Source organism: Hippopotamus amphibius, chromosome 6 (assembly GCF_030028045.1).
Source record: "Hippopotamus amphibius kiboko isolate mHipAmp2 chromosome 6, mHipAmp2.hap2, whole genome shotgun sequence".
Taxonomy (NCBI): domain Eukaryota; kingdom Metazoa; phylum Chordata; class Mammalia; order Artiodactyla; family Hippopotamidae; genus Hippopotamus; species Hippopotamus amphibius.
In genome coordinates, this window is record NC_080191.1 from 42,657,155 (window position 1) to 42,677,494 (window position 20,340).

The window sequence follows — 20,340 nt, forward strand, 5'->3', positions numbered from 1 at the left end:
ATCATATTCCATGTGTCCTTCTGCCATTTGCTTATTTTGCTCAACTCTTTTAAGATTTTTTTTTTATTTTTAAACTTTCATGTGGAGAAACTTCAGTTTCTCTAGGGTATAAACTAGGAGTAGATCTCCTGGATCTAGGGAAGGCTAGTTGTCAACTTTTCCTGATAATACCAAACTCTTTAAATAGTCATAAGATTTTCTACCACAAACAGTAGTGGACTAGTGAAACAGGAGGGAAGGTGGCAGGGCACAACCTCTGAAAGAATGACATAGCCTGAGAACGTGACATAAACCGATTAGAACCAAATGGGTCCAAGATGGCAGGCAAGTTGACTTCCACGGGACCTTGAGCGTCAGTATATGCTCACTGTAACACATCAGCAAGCTAAATGACACTCCCACAGGCGCCATGACAGTTCCAAGGCCAACCATAAGGATCAAAAAGTGGGTGGTGGAAATCCCCACCCCTTCCGGGAATACTCCTCCCACTCATTAGCCTATGAAACTACCCACCCCTATAAAAACTGACAACCACATACCCAAGTGGCTTTCTCACCTTCTGAGATGGCCCACACTCTGTGCAGTGTGTTTTTCTCTAAATAAATCTACTTCTTACCTATCACTTTGTCTCTCACTAAATTCTTTCTGCAATGAGACCTCAAGAACCTGAGCTTCATTAAGTCCTGAAACCAAGTGTGTGACCTCAGTTGGACGATCTTGCATTTTGGCCAGGTTTGAGTCCCAGCCAAGTGGGTTCAAGTTCTAATCTGAGATGCACGGTTTCACTACGACTCCCATTTCTCAAACATCCTTGTGCCAGCAACTGACAATGTCAAATTCATAAATTTTTGTTAATCTGCATAGTGTAAAATGGTATGCCTGTTTTAGCTTGTAAGTAGAGCATTTTTTATGTTTTTAAATATGTCTGTTGGCCATCTGTGATTCCTCTTTTGTGAATGATCTGTTCTTATCCTATGCCCATTTTCAATCTTTTTTCTTAAATATTTTTAGGAGTTATTTATATATACTGAATGTAAATCCTATACTGGTTACATGCATTGCTCCCTGCCTGTGGTTTATTTTTTTACTTTGTTGATGATATCTTTTCTATGTATTCATAAATATTTTTACCATTTCCAGTGCTCTGCGTGCCTTCCTGCTGATCCATGTTTCCATCTGGTATCACTTCCCTTCAACCTAAAGATTTTCCTTTACCATGTTTTGTAGTAAAGGTCTGTACGCAACATATTATCTGTTTTTATTAATCTAGAAACATCCTTATTTCACCCCCATTTTTGAAAGACATTATCACTGGGCAGAGAGTTCTTTTTTTTTTTTTTTTTTAATAATTTTATTTATTTATTATTTTTTGGGGGGTACACCAAGTTCAATCATCTGTTTTGATACACATATCCCCGTATTCCCTCCCTTCCTTGACTCCCCTCCCCTAGAGTCCCCCCCACCCTCCCCGCCCCAGTCCTCCAAGGCATCTTCCATCTTTGAGTTGGACTCCCTTTGTTATACAACAACTTCCCACTGACTATCTATTTTACAGTTGGTAGTATACATATGTCTGTGCTACTCTCTCGCTTCGTCTCAGCTTCCCCTTCACCCCCCGCCCCCTCCCAAACCTCGAGTTCTCCAGTCCATTCTCTGTATCTGCGTGAAAAGATGCTCAACATCACTAATCATCAGCGAAATGCAAGTCAAAGCCACAATGAGGTATCACCTCACACCGATCAGAATGGCCATCATCACAAAATCTGGAAACAACAAATGTTGGAGAGGGTGTGGAGAAAAGGGAACTCTCCTGCACTGTTGGTGGGAATGTAAGTTGGTACAGCCACTATGGAAAACAATTTGCAGGTTCCTTAAAAAACTACAAATAGAACTACCCTATGATCCAGTAATCCCACTCCTGGGCATATACCCAAAGAAAACCATAATCCCAAAAGAAACTTGTACCATAATGTTTACTGCAGCACTATTTACAATAGCCAGGACATGGGCAGAGAGTTCTTGGCTGACTGTTTTCTGCTTTAAGTACTTTAAAGATGTTACTCCATTGTCTTTGGCTTCCTTCTGATTAAAAGTCAGAACTCACTCTTCCCCTTGAATATAATGTACCTTTTTTCCTGACTGCATTTATGATATGTTCTTTAATTTTGTTTGATAACAATTTGACTATGAGGTGCTGAGGAATGGTTTTCTTTGTATTTGCCCTGCTTGAGTTTTTGTTGAGCTTCCTAGATCTGTGGGCTGTTCTGTTTGTTTGCTTTGTTTGTTTGATCAGATTTGGTTAATATTTGGTCACTAATTCTTCAAGTATTTTTCCTGATATATGTCATCTCTCTTCTCTACTGCTCAGACTCCAATAACTGTCTGTTAGACTGTTCAATGCTATTCCAATGGTCACTGAGACCATTAATTTCTTTCTCAATCTTTTTCTTTCCTCTCTTTCAGTTTGAATGATTTCTAATCACCTGTTTTCAAGTTTATTGATCCTTTCTTGTATTGTGTCCTATTTGCTGTTAATCTCATTGGATGAAATTTTGACTTCAAATACTATATTTTTAGTTCTAGAATTCCCATTTGGTTCTTTTCCAGTTTACATTTATCTCCTGTAATTCTCCATATTTTCACCCATAATATCCATCTTTTCCAGTAGTCTCTTTAACATATTTATCATTGTTATTTTAATATACTTTTCTGATAATTCCAAAATCTTTGTTGTCTGTGGGTCTATTTCTATTGATGGATTTTTAAAAAATTATGGATCACACTTTCCTATCTCTTCACAAATCTAGTAATTTCTGATGGTAACTGCATCATTTTGGATGACATGTTGTAGAGTTTGGATTCTGTTATCTTCCCCTTAAGAGTACTGAATTTTATTCCCATAGGCAAATAAATTATTGGCAGTTCACCTTGTTCATGTGGAGTCTTGGTTTTTAGGTTTTATTAGGATGGCTCTGTTTTGGTTTTCCTCTTAATTTCCTTAGTCCTGGGATGTAGTTTTTTTATTCTGAAGCCTCGGACCTTTCTGGAGTTTCAGTGGAAAGCTCAAACTGTTTATCAAGACCCTTTGACTTGGTGAGGTTCAAACTCCAAACTCGATCTCTCCTGCACTGCACAACTGCTGAAATCTCTGTTCAGCTCTAGCTCCTATCTTCCCTGGACTCGAGTTTTACCCGACACGTGTACATATCAGGAGCCAGCCAAGAATGGAAAGGCAGTTTATACATATATTTTGGGCTCTCTCTGTGGCTCCTTCATTTAGGGGGGTCTATCACTCAATTTCCAGGAACTCTGGCAGCCTCAAACTAACTCCTCCAACCAGTAAGACTATGATTTTTTTCTTGAGTTCTAACTGCCCTGTACCTGCAGATCAGAGAGTTCCCCCAAAGGAAAAAGCATTTAAATGTGGATCTTATCTAATGTGGTACCCTTCATCTAAGGATCAAAAGCTCTTCAGTTTCTTACTATCTTTAGTCGCTCTTTGGTGTTTTCAAACCTCTTCTAAAGTGTTTTTCCAATGTTTATCATTGTTATTGGCAGGAGGATCAGTGCAATAGACCTACTCTTTCCAAAAGTTAGAACCTCGATGAGCAGAGACAAATTTTAGTGGGCTCAAGTTTTCCCAATCCTTTATGGTTTATGGTATTTTTAAGCCTTGTTTAAGAAATTCTTTCCTAGCCCAGAGTCATAAATTCAGTTTGTATATTTCATTCTAAAAATATTTTTTCTAAAGATTAAAAAAAAATTTTTGATCTTTAATTCACCTTGATTTTATTTTCAGTGCATGGGTTAAACTAGGAATTCATTTTTATTTTATTTTTACAAGCAGATACACAAAATTTCCCAGTACCATTCCTGAAGAGTCTATCCTTTTCACTCTGGCTCATGAAGCACACCATGTCACAAATCTAGTCTCATACTATATATCTCAGTCTATTCCAGGCACGCTCTTCGGTTCCAGTGTTTTATTTGTCTATACTTACACTCATATGCAATATCTTAATTATTACATTGTTACAGTGTGTCTTGTTATCTGGAAGAGCAAGTCCCTTCACCTTGTTCCCCAAAATTGCTTTGCCCATTCTTGGCCCCTTAATTTTTCAAGAAAATTTTAGAATCAATTTGTTGAATTACATGAAAAGCCCTGCTGTGGAATATTAACATCTTTAAAATATCAAGTCTTCTCACCCACAAACTTGCTATATTTTTCCATTCAGTCAGGTCTTTTTTCACGTCTCCCTGTGAAATTTTATGAATTTCCCCCCAAATTACATTCTTATTGTACTATACATTATATTTATAATATCTTTTTAAAATTCTTTTTTCTTAAATCATTTTCTTTTCATCCAATTTACCCAATTTACTCTCTTATTAAATGAATTCCATCAAAATTATTTATTAAAGCTATAAATTGTAAGATTTATTTCATAATACACAATCTAAAGGAAAATAACAATAATTTAACACTCTCATTTGCAAATGACTTTTTATGTTATAAATTTATCAAGTATCTTATCCTGTATACTTACCAAGAAGCTCCATGGTCTCTACTTTCGGTGTCCATGAAATTAGAGTCCAAAAACATATCTTTGTAGATTCGACCAACGAGGCAATACATATCTGAAGCAACTTGCCCTTCATTTTGCACCAGGGGAATCATAATGTCAAGAGCTTTTGCTCTATCTCCAGGGAGATTTCTCCTAAGGTAGAGGAAGGAAACATCGTTGTTTCAATATAGGTTACAAAAGCAGTTTATTGATTGAAGTTTGGCAGGATAAAAACAACAATTATATTTGAGAGCCTTCTGTAAATCTTTTTATCCTATTGCATGTCTACTGCGTCTACCAAGGATATCTTTTGAGTTGCTTTGCTGCTAATGGTGATAGATTTGTGTCTATCCATCAATAGTCCTTCCAATTTCCCTGCAGTCTCTATGCAAATTCAAGTTAGTGGAGTGAGATTAGGAATGCAGTCTGTGGCCTTGAATGGGACAGAGTCAAGGAACCCAAAAAGGGACAAAACACTGACACTATACGTTTCAATGGCTTTTGCTCCAAAACACTGAGCAAACTATTCACGGCAATACCAGCCAACCAACTTTAACCCAAGAGTCACCTAATATCTACATGTGACCAACTGATTATCTGAGGAAGCTGCTTTATATAGCTTATTTTAAAATCAGCAAGTATGTACAGACTGTTCTCAAAGATTAAAATTCTCTTAAGAATTATTTCTTGAACCTTGAAAACATTACGCTAAATGAAGGAAGCCAGTCACAAAGGACTACCTATTGTAAAAGCTCATTATATGAAATGTCCAGAATAGGCAAATCTATGGAGACAGAAAGTAGATTTGTGGTTGCCTAGGTCTGGAGGATTTGAGAGGAAATGGGAGGGTGACTGCTAATGGGGAGGGGAGTTTTTGGGGGTGATACAAATGTTTTAAAACTTATAACGTTGATGGTCACACAACTCTGTTAATACACTAAAATCCACTGAATCGTACACTTTATAAAAATTGTATGGCATATAAATTATATTTCAACAAAACTGTTATATAAAAAGTTACTGGCATTCTCAGCTACTATTTTAAATCTTTCTGTCCATGAAATTCCTTTTTACACTTTGTACTAAATATACCCTGAGTTTAGAATAATGCTTCATACAAATACATGTATCATTTCATTCTATTCTATTCTAGGAAAGACAGAGACAAAATATAGCTAAAGGGAAATATAAGAGGCTCTTATGGACTTTCATTTTTCATTTAAAAATAGAATACATTTCATTCTCTCTTTCATTTCATCTTTCAAAAAAGAATTTATCTGAAAATCAGCTGGAACAGATAATCTCTGGAGGTTTCATCTCACTCTGCCAAATCTAAAGAAAAAATGTTTAATGAATGGGGAGATAAAATAGACTTTCATTACACACGTATTGATAAAGTTAGCAAGTTCTAGAGTTTGGGTAGATGAAAAACGAAAGGCACTATCTCTGGTTGACGAGCATGCTGACTTTTCTTTGGAGACAAAGGCAGGAGAAGCCAGTGATGAAGAACAGACACCAGCATCACCCAGATCTGGGTCTGTGCCCCAGTTTTACGACATGCTAACCACAAGCCTTGAAGGAAAGTTACTCCACCTCTTCAGTTTCCTCATCAGTAAAATAATTAAGCCTTCATGGCAAATGAACAGTAGATGTGAAGTCTCCTCCCTTTTCCTTTTCATCATTCTCTCTAGTTGTAGTAACTGCATACAGATTCAACTCTCCACCACGGAAGAGAACAGCACAACTAAGTTTTGGACAGTTTGGTGCTCTAGGCCTCTCTATGGCAAGAGCAGGGATGGTCCTCCACGGTGACTCTGGGTAGAAAGTGGCACTGAGGTAGGTGCCAGCCATGATGCTGAAAGAAGGCACAGAGGCAGGACTGGAAGCAGCAGCGTTAGTCCTGGTCCTAGAAGATTCACGGACACATGACATAAACGTGGCCTACAGAGTTTTAATTATAATTAGGTATGTTCAGGGCAATCCCAGTGAACATAGTCTCTGGTTAGGAATATGTTCACCTAGATATAACTATCACTACTCTAGTTAATTTTTGTGTAAATAACCATCTGGTGTTAAGTATATTTAAAGATAACATCATATCCATGTAATTTTTAAAATCCTAAAAAATATATAAATAGCAAATATAAATTTTGACAGAGAAGAAAAAGAATTTTAAGAATTTAAATATACAAACACTGAGGGACTTTTTTTTACGGATAAAAAAGTCAGAATGCATGCTTCCTATATTTTATATGGTTGAAGTAGAAATATTAATATTACATTCTAATGGGGGTAGTTGTAAGCCACAGCAAAAACATACCACAGAAAGAATATGCAGGTTAAAAAATAATATGTTAGCACATTGTGGATGGAAACTTTTCTTCTTACCTATTCAGAGCAAATGCATAATGAAACTTCACATGGTGATGGGAGGCCAAATCAAAGGTTGGCAGCTTTTCTAAAGTCTCTACCAGCTTCACAATAGAATCATAGTCCTTTTAAACAAGAGGAGAATAACAGAATTAAACCACTGGGAGGAAGTTCTGACGATGAAATGCCTTTGGACAACCAGATACCCAAATCTTAGAAGGACTTTAAAAAAAAAAAAACAAAACTAGAACCCATGGAATACTTTGAAGAATCTAGAACGGAAGAAACTGTTTGTTGGTTTGTTTGTTTAAATAAGTGGTTTGGATTATATAGATAAAACATTAGAAATATTGAGTTACCACATCTGGCCTAAAAAAGAATAAACCATCTAACATGGTAATGCTACACTGTCTAAATATGGGTGGTTTACTTCTCCCTGGAGCCAGAATCCTCTATGCAGGGTCTTATCAATTACTTTCAGGGAAGTAATTTCCAAAATATCAAGGACATGGAGCAACTGATTGAACTTCTGTTATATGTAACAAAACGATTCCATTTCAACATAAGTAAGCTCTCTAGTCATGGGATCCCAAGTGCCACACTTTTCCACATATGTGAATCTCTGTCATCAACATGAAGCTTTACTCGGGCCTAAAAGGTTGGGAATAAGAAACCAGAAGTCACTTAAATTTTATGGTAAAAATCCAATAGCAAATCCCCAACTCAGAGAGGATTTCATTCTACTTACTATAATTTAAAAATTTTAAGACATCCCAATAAAAATAATATGGCATGTCCGTGCTTTACATTATATATTTTTTAAGTTATTTTTATACTTAATCAATTGCACATTTCATGCTTCTGGCTAGTTAGATCCAGCACTATCAATTTCAAGCCACACAACTTCCAGGAGTAAGAGATATATCTGGAAAGCTCTAAAAATTTCTGCTGTTTGCCAAAACAAAGTTTTCACTTATTGACTGATGAGTGTGCCTGAGGCTAACAGAATAGAACAGGCTGTCTGCAGATTAGCTATGCGTGCAAATTTTTCTTTTTGTTCTTTCGGAGGAAAAAGTCAGACTTTTACCATACGAGTCTTTCACAATCACTGATGGTTAACTTATATGAGTCTGTTTCATTTATCATAAAATCTCTGGATGGAAAGCCTAGGAGAGTCAATAAAAAAAATTACATGTAGTGGCATGAATGACCTAGCTAACTGAAACTGGATATTAACACTCCCTTATTCCTCCAAAATGCTTCATGACAAAGACTTGACTTTGAGCATCTTCTCACCTGGATATCTCTGTAGGAAAGTAACAGATTTATAACAATATCTGCCGTCAAGACTTCAATATTATCCACTCGCTGTCGAATTCTTGCCAATTCATCTGCCAGTTCTTTACCAGTGTATAAGTTACGAGCTTTCCTGATATCATTAAGTATAGATTCCCGGAAATACTGGCTGGTGGGAAAACACACATTTTTAAGAGTTAATAATAGAAAAGGAAATGAAGGACATCGGCATTCGTACTTTTCAGTTTATTAAGATGCACAGAATGAACACCTTAACTAGCTGGTATTATTAAAAAACTGGGGCATCTTATTCTTGTATACTCTGCCTCACTTCAGGAAGAATTAAAGGTAAAGACACTCCATGATAATGAATTTTTCAAGACCCTGCAATGTACCACTTAAAATGCTAAAACTTTATTTTTCATTTTACTGTTTGGAGTAGAAACTGTTCTAAATAAATTAGGTGTGCCTGTGATTTGAAAATAACATAACATTTACTTTCTGATCATCATTTATCAACATAAAATGACTGCTCTCAACTAAAATATAATAGTGCTTTCAGCAATGTTTAGAGAGTTCTTGTCCTTATACTAAAAGTCCCTGGACATTTATTCAGATGATGTTTCTGTACTTACTTCAAATATACTTTTAGCTCTACCATTACTATAAAACAGTTAGCAGTCTCTTTTTTTTTTTTTTTTCCTGATTTCAAGTTGTTCTCCTCTGAATAAAGTAGACAAAATGTAAGAGGTGGACTATGCAGCATCTATATCCACTTAGATGATATTATATATTTTTTCTTTGTTCTTGGCTGAGTATTACATGTAAGAAGCATCTGCTAAGATGCACAAAGAAATGAAACAGACGAACACTTTATCATCACCACCAAATGGCATTATTAAACTTTACCTGGAACTTGCTTGCGCCACCTTCAAAAGCTGAATGAAACGATCCACAAGAGGTAAGCAGATGGGTCCAAGAAGCAGCTCAAAGTTCGGCTGCATGAGCTCTGTTAAGCCCTTCATGAAGCTGCTGTCACAGCAGTAGACCTTGTTATGTGGAGTGATCATGTAAGGAATAAACGTGTAGTTCCCGGTGCACATCTGTGGAAAGAGGAGGCACCAGGAGGTGGTGAACTGGCCTGCAGACTCCACACTAACGTAACCCCAAATCTTACTTTTAAATAAGAATCCTGAATGTGAAGGGAAATTTTAAAACCTCATTTCTTATTTATGACCTATGAAAATGGAAATCTCTTTCAATTGCTTTCATCGCTTACTTCAAACAATTAGGACTTACAGATGATTAAAAAAAAAACAGTATGGCACAGTTTCTATCAATCCATTAAACATTTAGTCACCATTTCTCATGGCTAAGGCGCAACGATATATGCTGTAGGTAAAACAGGGCAGTTTAAAACAGAGCCTTCAGCCTTCAGGGAACCTAAACTTTAGCCAGAGAGACACAGCATAAATACAATGGAAATGATAAGTGCGAACACGTCAAGGCTGCTCATGTGACAGCAATGCGTGAGCGATGCCAGAATAGGCTGCTCCCCTCCAGGCTGCTCCACCGCAGTCCTGGCTCCATCAGCGTCCCAGTTACTAAATCTAGAGACCCTGAAGCTACCCTTGATGCTTCCATTTCCTTCACCTTCCATAGCCGGTCAAAGTCCTGTCTATTCCGCCTCCAAAATATATCTCTCATATTTTTCCATTTCTCTCCATCTTCTCTGCCAGCACTGCAGACCATGCCATCAACGTGCCTGGCCTGAGCCACTGAAATTGGCTTTTAGCTGGGCTCCCTGGTTCTCCTCGTGCCTGTCAATCCATTTTCTACCCAGCTGTCAAAGTGATCTTTCAACAACCTATATCAGCTGACTTCCCTCAGCTGCTTCAAGGCCCTTCCCTTGCTCCTGGGATGAAAATTAAACAGGTCAGCGTAGCCCACAAGGGCTTGACTATCCAAACCCTGCCTCCCTCTTTAGCCTCAGCCCGTGCCACTCCCTGCTCACTCAGCACGACCTTCTATCCATTCCTGATGATGCCAAGTGAGGGTGTACTAGTGCAAACAAAAGTAGAGCTGGGAAGGATAAAGGAGAAGCTGGACCGGACATGCCTGAGTAGGCAAGTCTTGACCAGAGCTTAGGGCTCAGGGGAGGGAAGTGAACACATGCTGGGCAGTGGGAATCATGGAAGGATTCAGAGCAGGAAAGAAAACATAAACAAAGTTGTGCATTTTGACAACGTGGGCAGAAAAGACAACGAACTGAAAGAGAAAGAAACAAGATTTAAGGAAATTAGGTGGGAAGCAACAGAGCATGACCAGATTGGCAGCAGCACAGAGGACGCAAGCACTCCATGTCAAGAAGAAAGAATCGAGACCAGCCAACTGGTTACAGATACTGAAAGAGAGGAAGAGGAAGGCATTAAAGACCACTCCACAGTCGTAAATGCGGCTCCCTAAAGTAGAGTGGGAGCCTTAACAAAGAGCAAGAATTCAGAAGGCAGAACCAGACAATTATTTATGAACAGATTACACTCAGGGGCACTTGTTATACACTAGGTAATGAATCATAAACAGAGTCGACTTCCAGTTAAAATATAAATACTTCAAGAGGGTGAGATTTGGATGAACTGGGAGATTGGGATTGCCATGTATACTTTACTAATAAGAAAAAAATATCAAATTGTACACTTTAAATATATGCAGTTTATTGTATGTCAATTATATCTCAATAAAAGTCCTTAAATAACAAATAAACAAATAGCAAAAAAAAAAAGAGGGTGAGATTTGATTTGGGGTGGGTAGGGTGACATGCACACTTTTGAAACGTTGGGATTTAGGGGGAACAGGACATCTAAAGGGATAATGTCCCAAACAGTTGGACATACGTGATTGGAATGTAAGAGTTTCAAGCCAAAATACAGACCTGGGAATTATTTAGTATGGCTGAATCTGAAGAAATGGGAGAGACCTCTAAGAGAAAAATCCATAGAGAAAGAAAAAAGCAGAGGGATGAAAACTAGAATGAGATGGGTGGAAAACTCCATCACTGTTCTAGAGAGTCCAGGAGCCCAAATTATTTGTTCCATGCAGAGAACAAGGCATCACTTTTCTTATCCTTTGCACTAAACAAATGAGAACAAACATGTATTCACCTTGGCCTGTGCCAAGGAATGAATGGTCATACATTCACAACATCCACTGAGGGAGGGGATCTTGTCTCCATTTTACAGGTGAGGATTCAGGTAAGGCTTGGCAAGGTCACACAACTGGGCTGTGATGTGTCTGGGACTCGAGCCCAGGGACTCCTTCTCCAGAGCGCCTGCCATTATGGCTTGGGGGCTGGGCACCCTCCTGAGTGGCCGTGACCTGCTGGCACACCAGCCCTTTGCCTCAGGTCACCTTGCACGGACCCTAGCATGAGCCAAGTTACTGCCTCGTAGCAAACAGATGGGAGTACCCAGTGCTCTGACGGCCAGACTTATTTATGAACACGTTATTCTTTGAGGCACCTGTATTTCACGTAATGAAGCAGAAACTGGACCTAACTTCCATTTAAAGTACGAGAAGAACCTCCAAAGGTTGAAGCTTTATTTTTAAATCAAGCACATTAAATTGTTCCTCCCGTAAGTTCTCCTTCATGGAAGAATAATTGGAAGACTAGTCAGGAAGAGGAAAAATAAACATATCCTGCTACTAGACTGTTACCAAGATCCCACAGCAAGTCCACCATTTTAATCCTCTTACCCAAGCCACTGTCTAAGCAGAAAAGAAAGGCAAGTATATCAAGAGGCTGCTTTGTAAAGCTTCTGGAGCTGAAACCATGAGTGAGCTATAAAAGAGCAAGAGAATCAAATACTCTTGTTTTAGGTAAGCAATTGGACTCAAAATTACAAAAGAAAGGCTCTGAATCTTCTAAGTCGCAAAATAAAGACAAAGAGACGAGAGGCCAATAAACCAGAAAAGCGCTATGAGCGTTTCTTCTGCTGCTGGATAAAGTTCTGTATCCTCAGAAGCCTTAATACCACCTGTATTTGTGTATAAGACGTGAACTTATTGAAAGACTGGGCACTAGGGAATAATGCCTCTGTGTAAAACTAACTCTGGGAGAGGATGCGTACCCAGATGTCTGGGTGTGTGTTGAGCAGCAGGTGGGCAAAGAGAGAAAAACGAGAGTCATGCAAACAGCAGAGAAAATCCGGTTCCTAAAACTGTCTCCAAGCCCCAAGGGATGAGGTTTCAGAATCCTTGTTGAAGGTATTCAGCATGCTAAGTCCTTCCCAAGTTCCTGGCCTCACTGCACTTTTTGGAGTCTCTTCCCTATGTTTCTAAGGCAATATTTTATTTTTCAAGGTCCCATTGTTTATGGCCCAAAACCGGGGAGAGCAGTAAGCAGCAGGGGGCACACGGATGCTTCTGGGCCTGAGCTGAGAGCCAGCCCAGCGAGCAAGCAGCGGGAAGAAAGCGTGTGTGTGTGTGTGTGTGTGTGTGTGTGTGTGTGTGTGTGTGTGTGTGTATGCGTGTGTGTGTGTGTGTGTGTGCGCGCACGCGTGCGGGGGTGGGGTGGGGTGGACATTGTGTTTTTTAAAAAGATACCAACTGCTGAGAAAAGCACTTTGTCAAAATGATGAACACTAATAATATGAGAACATTTATTTCCCAAGTTGGCTCACATATAATTTATAAATATCATCACTGCAATTTCTATTTACAGATTGCTACCCAACCCCAAGTTTGAAATAACTAATAATCCAAAGCAAATAAAAACAACAGCTGTGTGATCAAGAACAGACATTTCAGGTGCAGCGACTGTCTTTTATTAATAAGATACTAATTCTAAAATATTTAAATCTGCTTCTCGAAGAAGAAAGACCACATTTCCTTAAATTTCAAAACACTAAGGCCTGGCCGGAAAATAACAAGGCTGATCTCTCTGCCTCACGCTTGTTTTCATGGCTATAAAAACACCACAGCTCAAAATCTAGACATTTTTCTCTCCGATTATCTTCACTGCTTTTGTTTTAAAAAATAACAATGCCAATTCTGTTTTTCAATTTTTAAAAGTTACATAAAGGTGAACATAAATATGTGTGGAAAATGAATTAAGCTTCTGGGAAGATATGCCCTCAGCAGTCAAACATATTGAAATATATACTCAAAATACTCAACTTTTGAGAATAACACCCAGCACCGGAAACACAACAGCTCACTCGAATCAATGGGTGACTTGTTCATAATGTACAGTATAGGGTCAACCTATAAACTGCTTCCCCACACTTCTAACTCCTCACTAGACACGATTAGCTCTTCCCTGCCATTCAGGTAAGTGCTGCCTCCTCTGAAAGACCTTCCACCACCACTTGAGGGAAGGGCCGCCCACTCTTTGGCACACTGCCTTATGTTAATTTCTAATTTGTCTGTTTGCTTATTTGCTTGACCTTCTCCCCCAGCGAGACTCTGGCACTTCTCAGTGGTTGTCTCCTGGGACAGTTATGAATGGGTTGTTTCTACTTTCAGCCTCCATAGTGAGTCTCTTGCGGCACCAAGCCCAAAACCTGGCATACAGTTCGTGTTCCATCAATATTTGCTTCATAAAATCTGTTACACTGAATTGATGCATGTTGATGCAATAATTGTTGATGCAATAATTGTTCATTTCCTGTTGAGATGTGAAGGATGAGTTTATCATGGCAACATTATTTATGCTGCAATGAGTCTCTGATGTGAAATCTTGAATTTCTTAAATCTTAATTTCTTAAATTTCTGATCTAAGAGAGATTTAACCTTTGCACTTTTAATCTTATCATCTTAAATGGAATCACGTGTAGATCTTTATGTAGTATGTTATTTCCACTCTAAGTTTCAGAGATACATTCTTTAAGGTTTTAAATACTGGCTTACTTTCCAAAATGAAAAACACAACCATTGGCATAAGAAGGCTGATTCCAGAATATATTACAATTATTCTTCATGCATTTAAAAATCTTTAAATTTATTTTTATCACTTTTAAACTTTTGCTTAATTCTTTGTGGAGGGTAAGAACTTTGTAGCGTGGTTTCAAAGGTCTTAAAGTGTGGTCTACAAGACTTAGGAACTTAAATCAATCTCAATATAAAGATGATATATACATATCTCCATGTGTGTGTATGTGTGTATATATGTGTGTATATGTTTATTTACAATTTGTATATATAGTGTATATGTAGATATACAGTGTATATATAGACACAGATATCTCTATATGTGTATATATAGATATATACATACACACACATACATAGACATACCTGTGTGTATCAGTGTATGTATATATGCAGCTTTAGTAACACTCATAATTACACACAATTGAATATACTAGGAAATTATTTTCTAAAACATAATTATATAGAGAAGAAAACAGGTATCAGTGTCATCTCCCATTAGTATAAATGAAACTTCACTATAAAGGAATATTTATGTAAAATAACCCATATTTATATTGATATGTCAGAAATTCTAAAACTGAAAAAAAGAGATAGAAATTAATAACTTGTGGAAATGGAAAATATACCAGAGATTAGTTGATGAAAAGAAAAGATAAAAAAGTTTCTGGAAGGGTTAAGTAAAATACTCACAGTATTCTTCTGGCAAATGATTTCCTGAAAAATGAGAAAAGAGAAAATTAAAGCATAAGTTAATACAAAATTAATTAACTCAACTAATTAACTGAAATATTCTATGTGGAAAAAATTTGTATTAACGGTTTTATCGATTGTTAGCAATTAGAAATTTAGAATGTGTAGAACAGAAGGTGTAGCGGAAGCTCCTGCATCTAAGTTTACAGTCTGATGGAGGAGACAGGAGGGCACAAAAGTACCCTCTGTGGTTTAAAGAAAACAGCATAAACACGTAGAATCCAAAACTTGAATAATCTAAAAACCATTTCTGCAGAGTATGTATGTGCAGAATTATCAGCTACAATCTATTTGGGAAGAAATTTAAACAAGTTTGCTTTCCCAAAGCACAAGCTCACTTATGCCCTGGGAAGAAACTTAGCAGCATGCTTGGAATAAAGTTGGAAATAAAGAGTATTGGCTGCTTGTCAGAGTGGGCAAATCCACACATAGACAATAAGGACATCTGACAATAACTACTCATAAATACTGTTATGTATTGTTCCGTAAGAAGTGAAGTATGATAAATACATTGCAGGCAGTGTCCCTATCTTCTAGGTTGTGAGAAATAAGTGAGATTATGCAAATAATGTGGCTATACCATGTCTGGTGTATAGAAAGCTCTCGACAGAGCTAGCTGTCGTACTATTATTCCTAGACTTTAAAATGACTAGAGATATAGAAGAGACAATCTAGAAGAGCCTGTGGCATAAGGGCTTCACTGAGGTTGGGGAATCATGATTTAGAAAAGAGAGATGGGACAGTGTTTTGGAAAAGATGGCTTGTATGTTGCCATGGAAACAGGAAATGTAAGGCATTTGTGGAGCCTAAACGGTGGTCTATCTGGCTAAGAAGAGATGCCAGCTTGGGCGAGGTAAGAAGGAACAGAGGAGCGATGCAAGGCCCAGAGGATCAGCTGTCATTCATTCCAGGATCAACATGGGGCAAAGGGGAACCTAGGAGGGCTTTGGCTCAAAGCAGTATGTAAGATTTTTGAATGTTTAAGGGTAACAGATGAGTAAACAAAAATCTATAGAGGAAGGAATTGTGCAGGGTAATTGTGAGAGTCATAAAGATGTAGATAAAATACTAAAAGAGACCCTTCAATACCTCACAATCTTACAGATGAAAAAGAACACATACACATTTATAAAGAAACACAGGGACTTCCCCGGTGGCGCAGTGGTTGAGAATCCGCCTGCCAATGAGGGGACACAGGTTCCATCCCTGCTCCAGGAAGATCCCACATGCCTTAGAGCAACTAAGCCCATGCGCCACAGCTACTAAGCCTGAGCCCTAGAGCCCACAAGCAACAACTACCGAGCCTGTGGGCCGTAATTACTGAAGCCTGCCCACCTAGAGCCCGTGCTCCGCAACAAAAGAAGCCACTGCAATGAGAAGCCCTCGCACCGCAAGGAACAGTAGCCCCCATTTGTCGCAACTAGAGAAAGCCCGTGTGCAGCAACAAAGACCCAATGCAGCCAATAAATAAATAAATAAATTTATTTTAAAAAAAAAGAAACATAAAACTAACACAACACTGTAAAGCAACTGTATTCCGATTAAAAAGAAAAAAGAAAAAAAAAGAAACATCATAAGCCTGGGCACTCAGACATGTATGCACACGCATGCTACCTCCAAAGAGCGACACTACAGCAAGGGCTGAGGCTTCCAAGAGAAAGACAACGTTCCTAGAGATTGAGGAAGGCTGAAAAGATCAGCAGAGAAGGTGGAACTCAAGAGGAGCCAAGGACAGAAACACTTTCCAAAGGCAAAGCGGGGAGCGGGGATCTGGGCTACAGGACTAGGAACTGCAAAGGCCTAATCAGGGAACAATAAATATTATTACTGGGGACTAAAGAAGACAGTTCATTTCAAGAAGTACAGAAGAGAGAAATAAAAGGGTACTTGAAAAAGATCTTGAATTCAATCATTGGGCTAAAACAGAAAGTTCATTTTGGCCTGTACTGATAATATTACAAAGTTATTTGGGGCCTTACGGAAGAAGGCCTTGAATTCCAAAATTAAGTACTTTGGTGTGTGGGCATTTGGGCATATGACAGTAAAAGTGTTTTTTTAGGTGAATGGCGATAAAAGTGTTTTTTTAGGTGAATGATATACATAAAGAAGTATCAGCACACACAGGGACATTGTTTGTAAAAGCAAAGGTTTGGAACAATAGAAATGTTCTCTCAACTAGAAACTGGCTGAATAAACTAGGGTTCCTCCATACGATGGAATGCAATGCAGCTGAACAAAGGATGCGTAAATTCTCCATGGAGTGATAAGGAAAGATCTCCAAGATGCACTGCTAAGTGAACAAAAGCAAAGGACAGAATGCTTGTTACCCTATGCTCCTACTTATGTACATAAAAGGGAGAAAAATAAAATTCTAATTTGTATATTTATAAAATCTCTGGAAGGATATACAAGAAACTGATAACAGTGGTTGTCAATGGAGAGGGGAGCTGGCTGGCTGGGGGATAAGGATGGGAGGATGACTTTTCACTTTATATTTTCACTATATACTTTTGCACTTGTAGATTTTTGTATCAGGTGAATGCATTATCCAAGAAAGTTTTAAAAATATGAGTTAGATGGTAATATTTAGTATTGGATGGGGAAAAACATTTAGGTAGTTATTGCCAAAGTCCAGGGATGTCAAAATAAGGACTCGGACAATGGTGGTGCCCTGGGGGATGGAAATCAAGAGACAAGATGAGGGATGTTGTTGAGGAAGGTTGAAAGTGGTTTTTCCCACAGCGTTTCACAGGTAGTTAATGAATCTCTCCCCACTCCCCTGCCACCCCACCCGCGGCCCCATACACACACACACACACACACACACACACACAAATGCTTCATGAAAAACATAAATAGAAAAATGTCAGATAATCACAAAGCCAGAAAAACAGTATGCAGTGTTTTCCAAACTTGATTTACGGAACATCTCTCCAGAGTAGCAAACCACACCCTTTCTGAGACAGACGTGTCCTTCTCTCATCCCTCTAAGTAAACAGACAAACAAATAAACAAACAAAAAACACCCTTATCTTCATCCTGTACCACTTAGCATGCTCTGTCTATAGCATAAGAAACCTGTTCTCTGTGCAGCAGGCTTTAACTGCCTTCAGAGACACCTAGCCTCCTAACAGAAGCAGGTGATGTTCTTATTTTTGCCCTCAAAGCTCCTCATACACAACTCTATGAGAGCACTGCATGTATGATATTGCAAATATCACTTCATACAATTCTCCTACCCCACCTCATGAATTTCTTGGATCCAAGAGCCATGTTTAGCTCATATTTGGATCCCCACTGATTGCCTAGCAGACCACAGGGCATATGGCTAGTGCTCCATAAAAGGATGAATACATTAATTAGTTAACGAATGTATAAAAAACTGGACTATGAATTAGGATAGATATGTGTAAGTCTTGGCTCTGCTCCTGAGTGGCCACATGTCATTTCACCTCTCTCTCATATAACATGCTAAGAATTGGACTGAGTGATCACTGGTCCCTTCCAAGTCTGCATTCTATCATTTACTTTTGGCTAAAGGCCTATCAGAGTCAGCATTGTCCTTGTGCCACTGGAAGGAGACATGTTCTCATGCCCAGCACAGAAGCTGCTCTACCATGACTTCTGTTTGGTGCACCAAGCACAGAAGTGGAGGCGGTGATGAAGGGAGCTGTGGTGAGGGCTGAGTGAGCTGAAGGCTACCCTCTGCTTGGCACCATAGGAAATAACCACAGCCGCTACTGGCCTACAGCCAACATGTTATGTCTTCCTGAAGAACTGCTCATTGAAGGAATAACCCTCTTACATGTCTTCTTTGCTTTCATTTCAGGTAACTGCATGCATTATAACAAATTCTAAAACTATATTAAATCACCCCTATAGCAATCTACTGAATTCTTATTAACGCTTGCTCATGTTTTATAGAAGCTAAATGGATACAAATGGTTCTCTTGAACTCACAGCTTACTATGCAACCTTAAAGGAGGCGTCAACTTTAAGGAAAGAAAGGTACTATTTGAGCATTTTAACTCAGTACAAATAAATAGCTAATAAGACTTCAAAAGGTATCTAACTACTGCAGTAGAATCGTGAATGTTTAATTTGTGCTAAATCCCCTGAAGGAAAAAAAAGGAGGAAGGGGAATAAATTTAAGAGGCAACTGCAATATTTCACATCACTTCATGGAAACTTCTCGCCTAAAGTGCCTAGGAATAAAAAAATAAAAATCAACATAAACTCCAATTCCTTACCAGTAAATATTTCTTTAGATGCACTACCCCACTACAACCTCGTTCCTGCCTGAAGTCTTTAGGGGCTTTTTGATCAGTGCGCTCCCTGGCTGTACCGAAAACATCCTTAAATGTTTTTTCAGTACTTAGGACCCTTTGATAACCAACCCGGGAAGAAAGACAAATGAGACAATCTAGCCTAGGTCTCGTTCCAAGGCAAGACAAGGACAACTTGTGAGAGCTAACACTGAAGAGGTCAGCATAAGGATCAATAAATGGAGACTCTCCAAAACTGGAAAGTTTCTGTGCCTAACATTTAGGTAATTACAGCCAGGGGAAGGAAGTGGGAACAGCTGGTGTGAGGTGGCCAAGTTAAATGGACTCAGAGTGGAAGAAACAGACTTAGCAACCAGGACCCGTTTCCTGAAAGACAAGACAGGAGCGGGCTAGGAGTTCTCGGCCAAGAAAAAAGACCATAGCGCCCTGCTGGTGACCTTCTAGGTCTTCTCTTCTGAGATCTGTTTCTGTCCCAGTGGAACGTCCCAGTGGAACGTGGCAAGTTTTCCACTAAAGCTGGGAAAAAAAGGAATCTTTTTTGTACTCCCCAGCTTCATTCTCTTACCTAATTTCAATGCTTCATAGCTAAACAAAGAAATATCAGATGGCCTGCTGTGAACACCATGGGGCCTGACTGAGAAGGTGGGACTCATCTTTATCCTTCCTCCTGCTAAGCAGGCTTAGGAAGAACATTTTAACCCAGGTGTCACAGAACTGGCCCATCTTTAAGTCAGAGAACTAAGTACACTTGTGCTTGCATGTTATGCTTACATAAAAGTTCAAGTTAAAAAAAAAAAAAACTCAATCTAACAAAAAACTGGAAAATCATATTTTTAACGAAAATATGAAATCCATGAACAAACACAGAGGGAAATGTACCTGATGACAAGTTCAAGAATATGGGGCTTGTCCTGCTCTGACACATATTAACTGTGTGTGCTCTTAAGTCATTGCATCTCTGTGGATTTAGTTCTCATCTGTAAAGAAAGTATCTTCCATCTGTTCAATCTACCTAGTAACTTGTCTAACTCATCAGGTCATTTTGAAAGACCAAGTGAAATAAGTTTATGAGAGACCTTTAAGCATTTTAAAGCCATATGCAATATGAGGAATTAATACTATTAAAGCTACTACCAACTCAA

At 38.6% G+C, this 20,340-nt stretch overlaps 1 protein-coding gene across 2 annotated transcripts in view; it reads right to left on the reverse strand.

The window, feature by feature from the left end:
* The window catches only part of MAP3K5 (mitogen-activated protein kinase kinase kinase 5), a 194,417-nt gene that overhangs the window by 106,853 nt on the left and 67,224 nt on the right, over nucleotides 1–20,340 (reverse strand). For both annotated transcript variants that reach the window (XM_057737704.1, XM_057737705.1), the window contains 5 exons: nucleotides 14,853–14,876; nucleotides 9,141–9,334; nucleotides 8,232–8,400; nucleotides 6,954–7,060; nucleotides 4,548–4,718 (listed from right to left, as the gene is read on the reverse strand). In XM_057737704.1, the coding sequence (XP_057593687.1) occupies nucleotides 4,548–4,718; nucleotides 6,954–7,060; nucleotides 8,232–8,400; nucleotides 9,141–9,334; nucleotides 14,853–14,876 (665 nt within the window). The remainder of the gene's footprint in view (nucleotides 1–4,547; nucleotides 4,719–6,953; nucleotides 7,061–8,231; nucleotides 8,401–9,140; nucleotides 9,335–14,852; nucleotides 14,877–20,340) is intronic.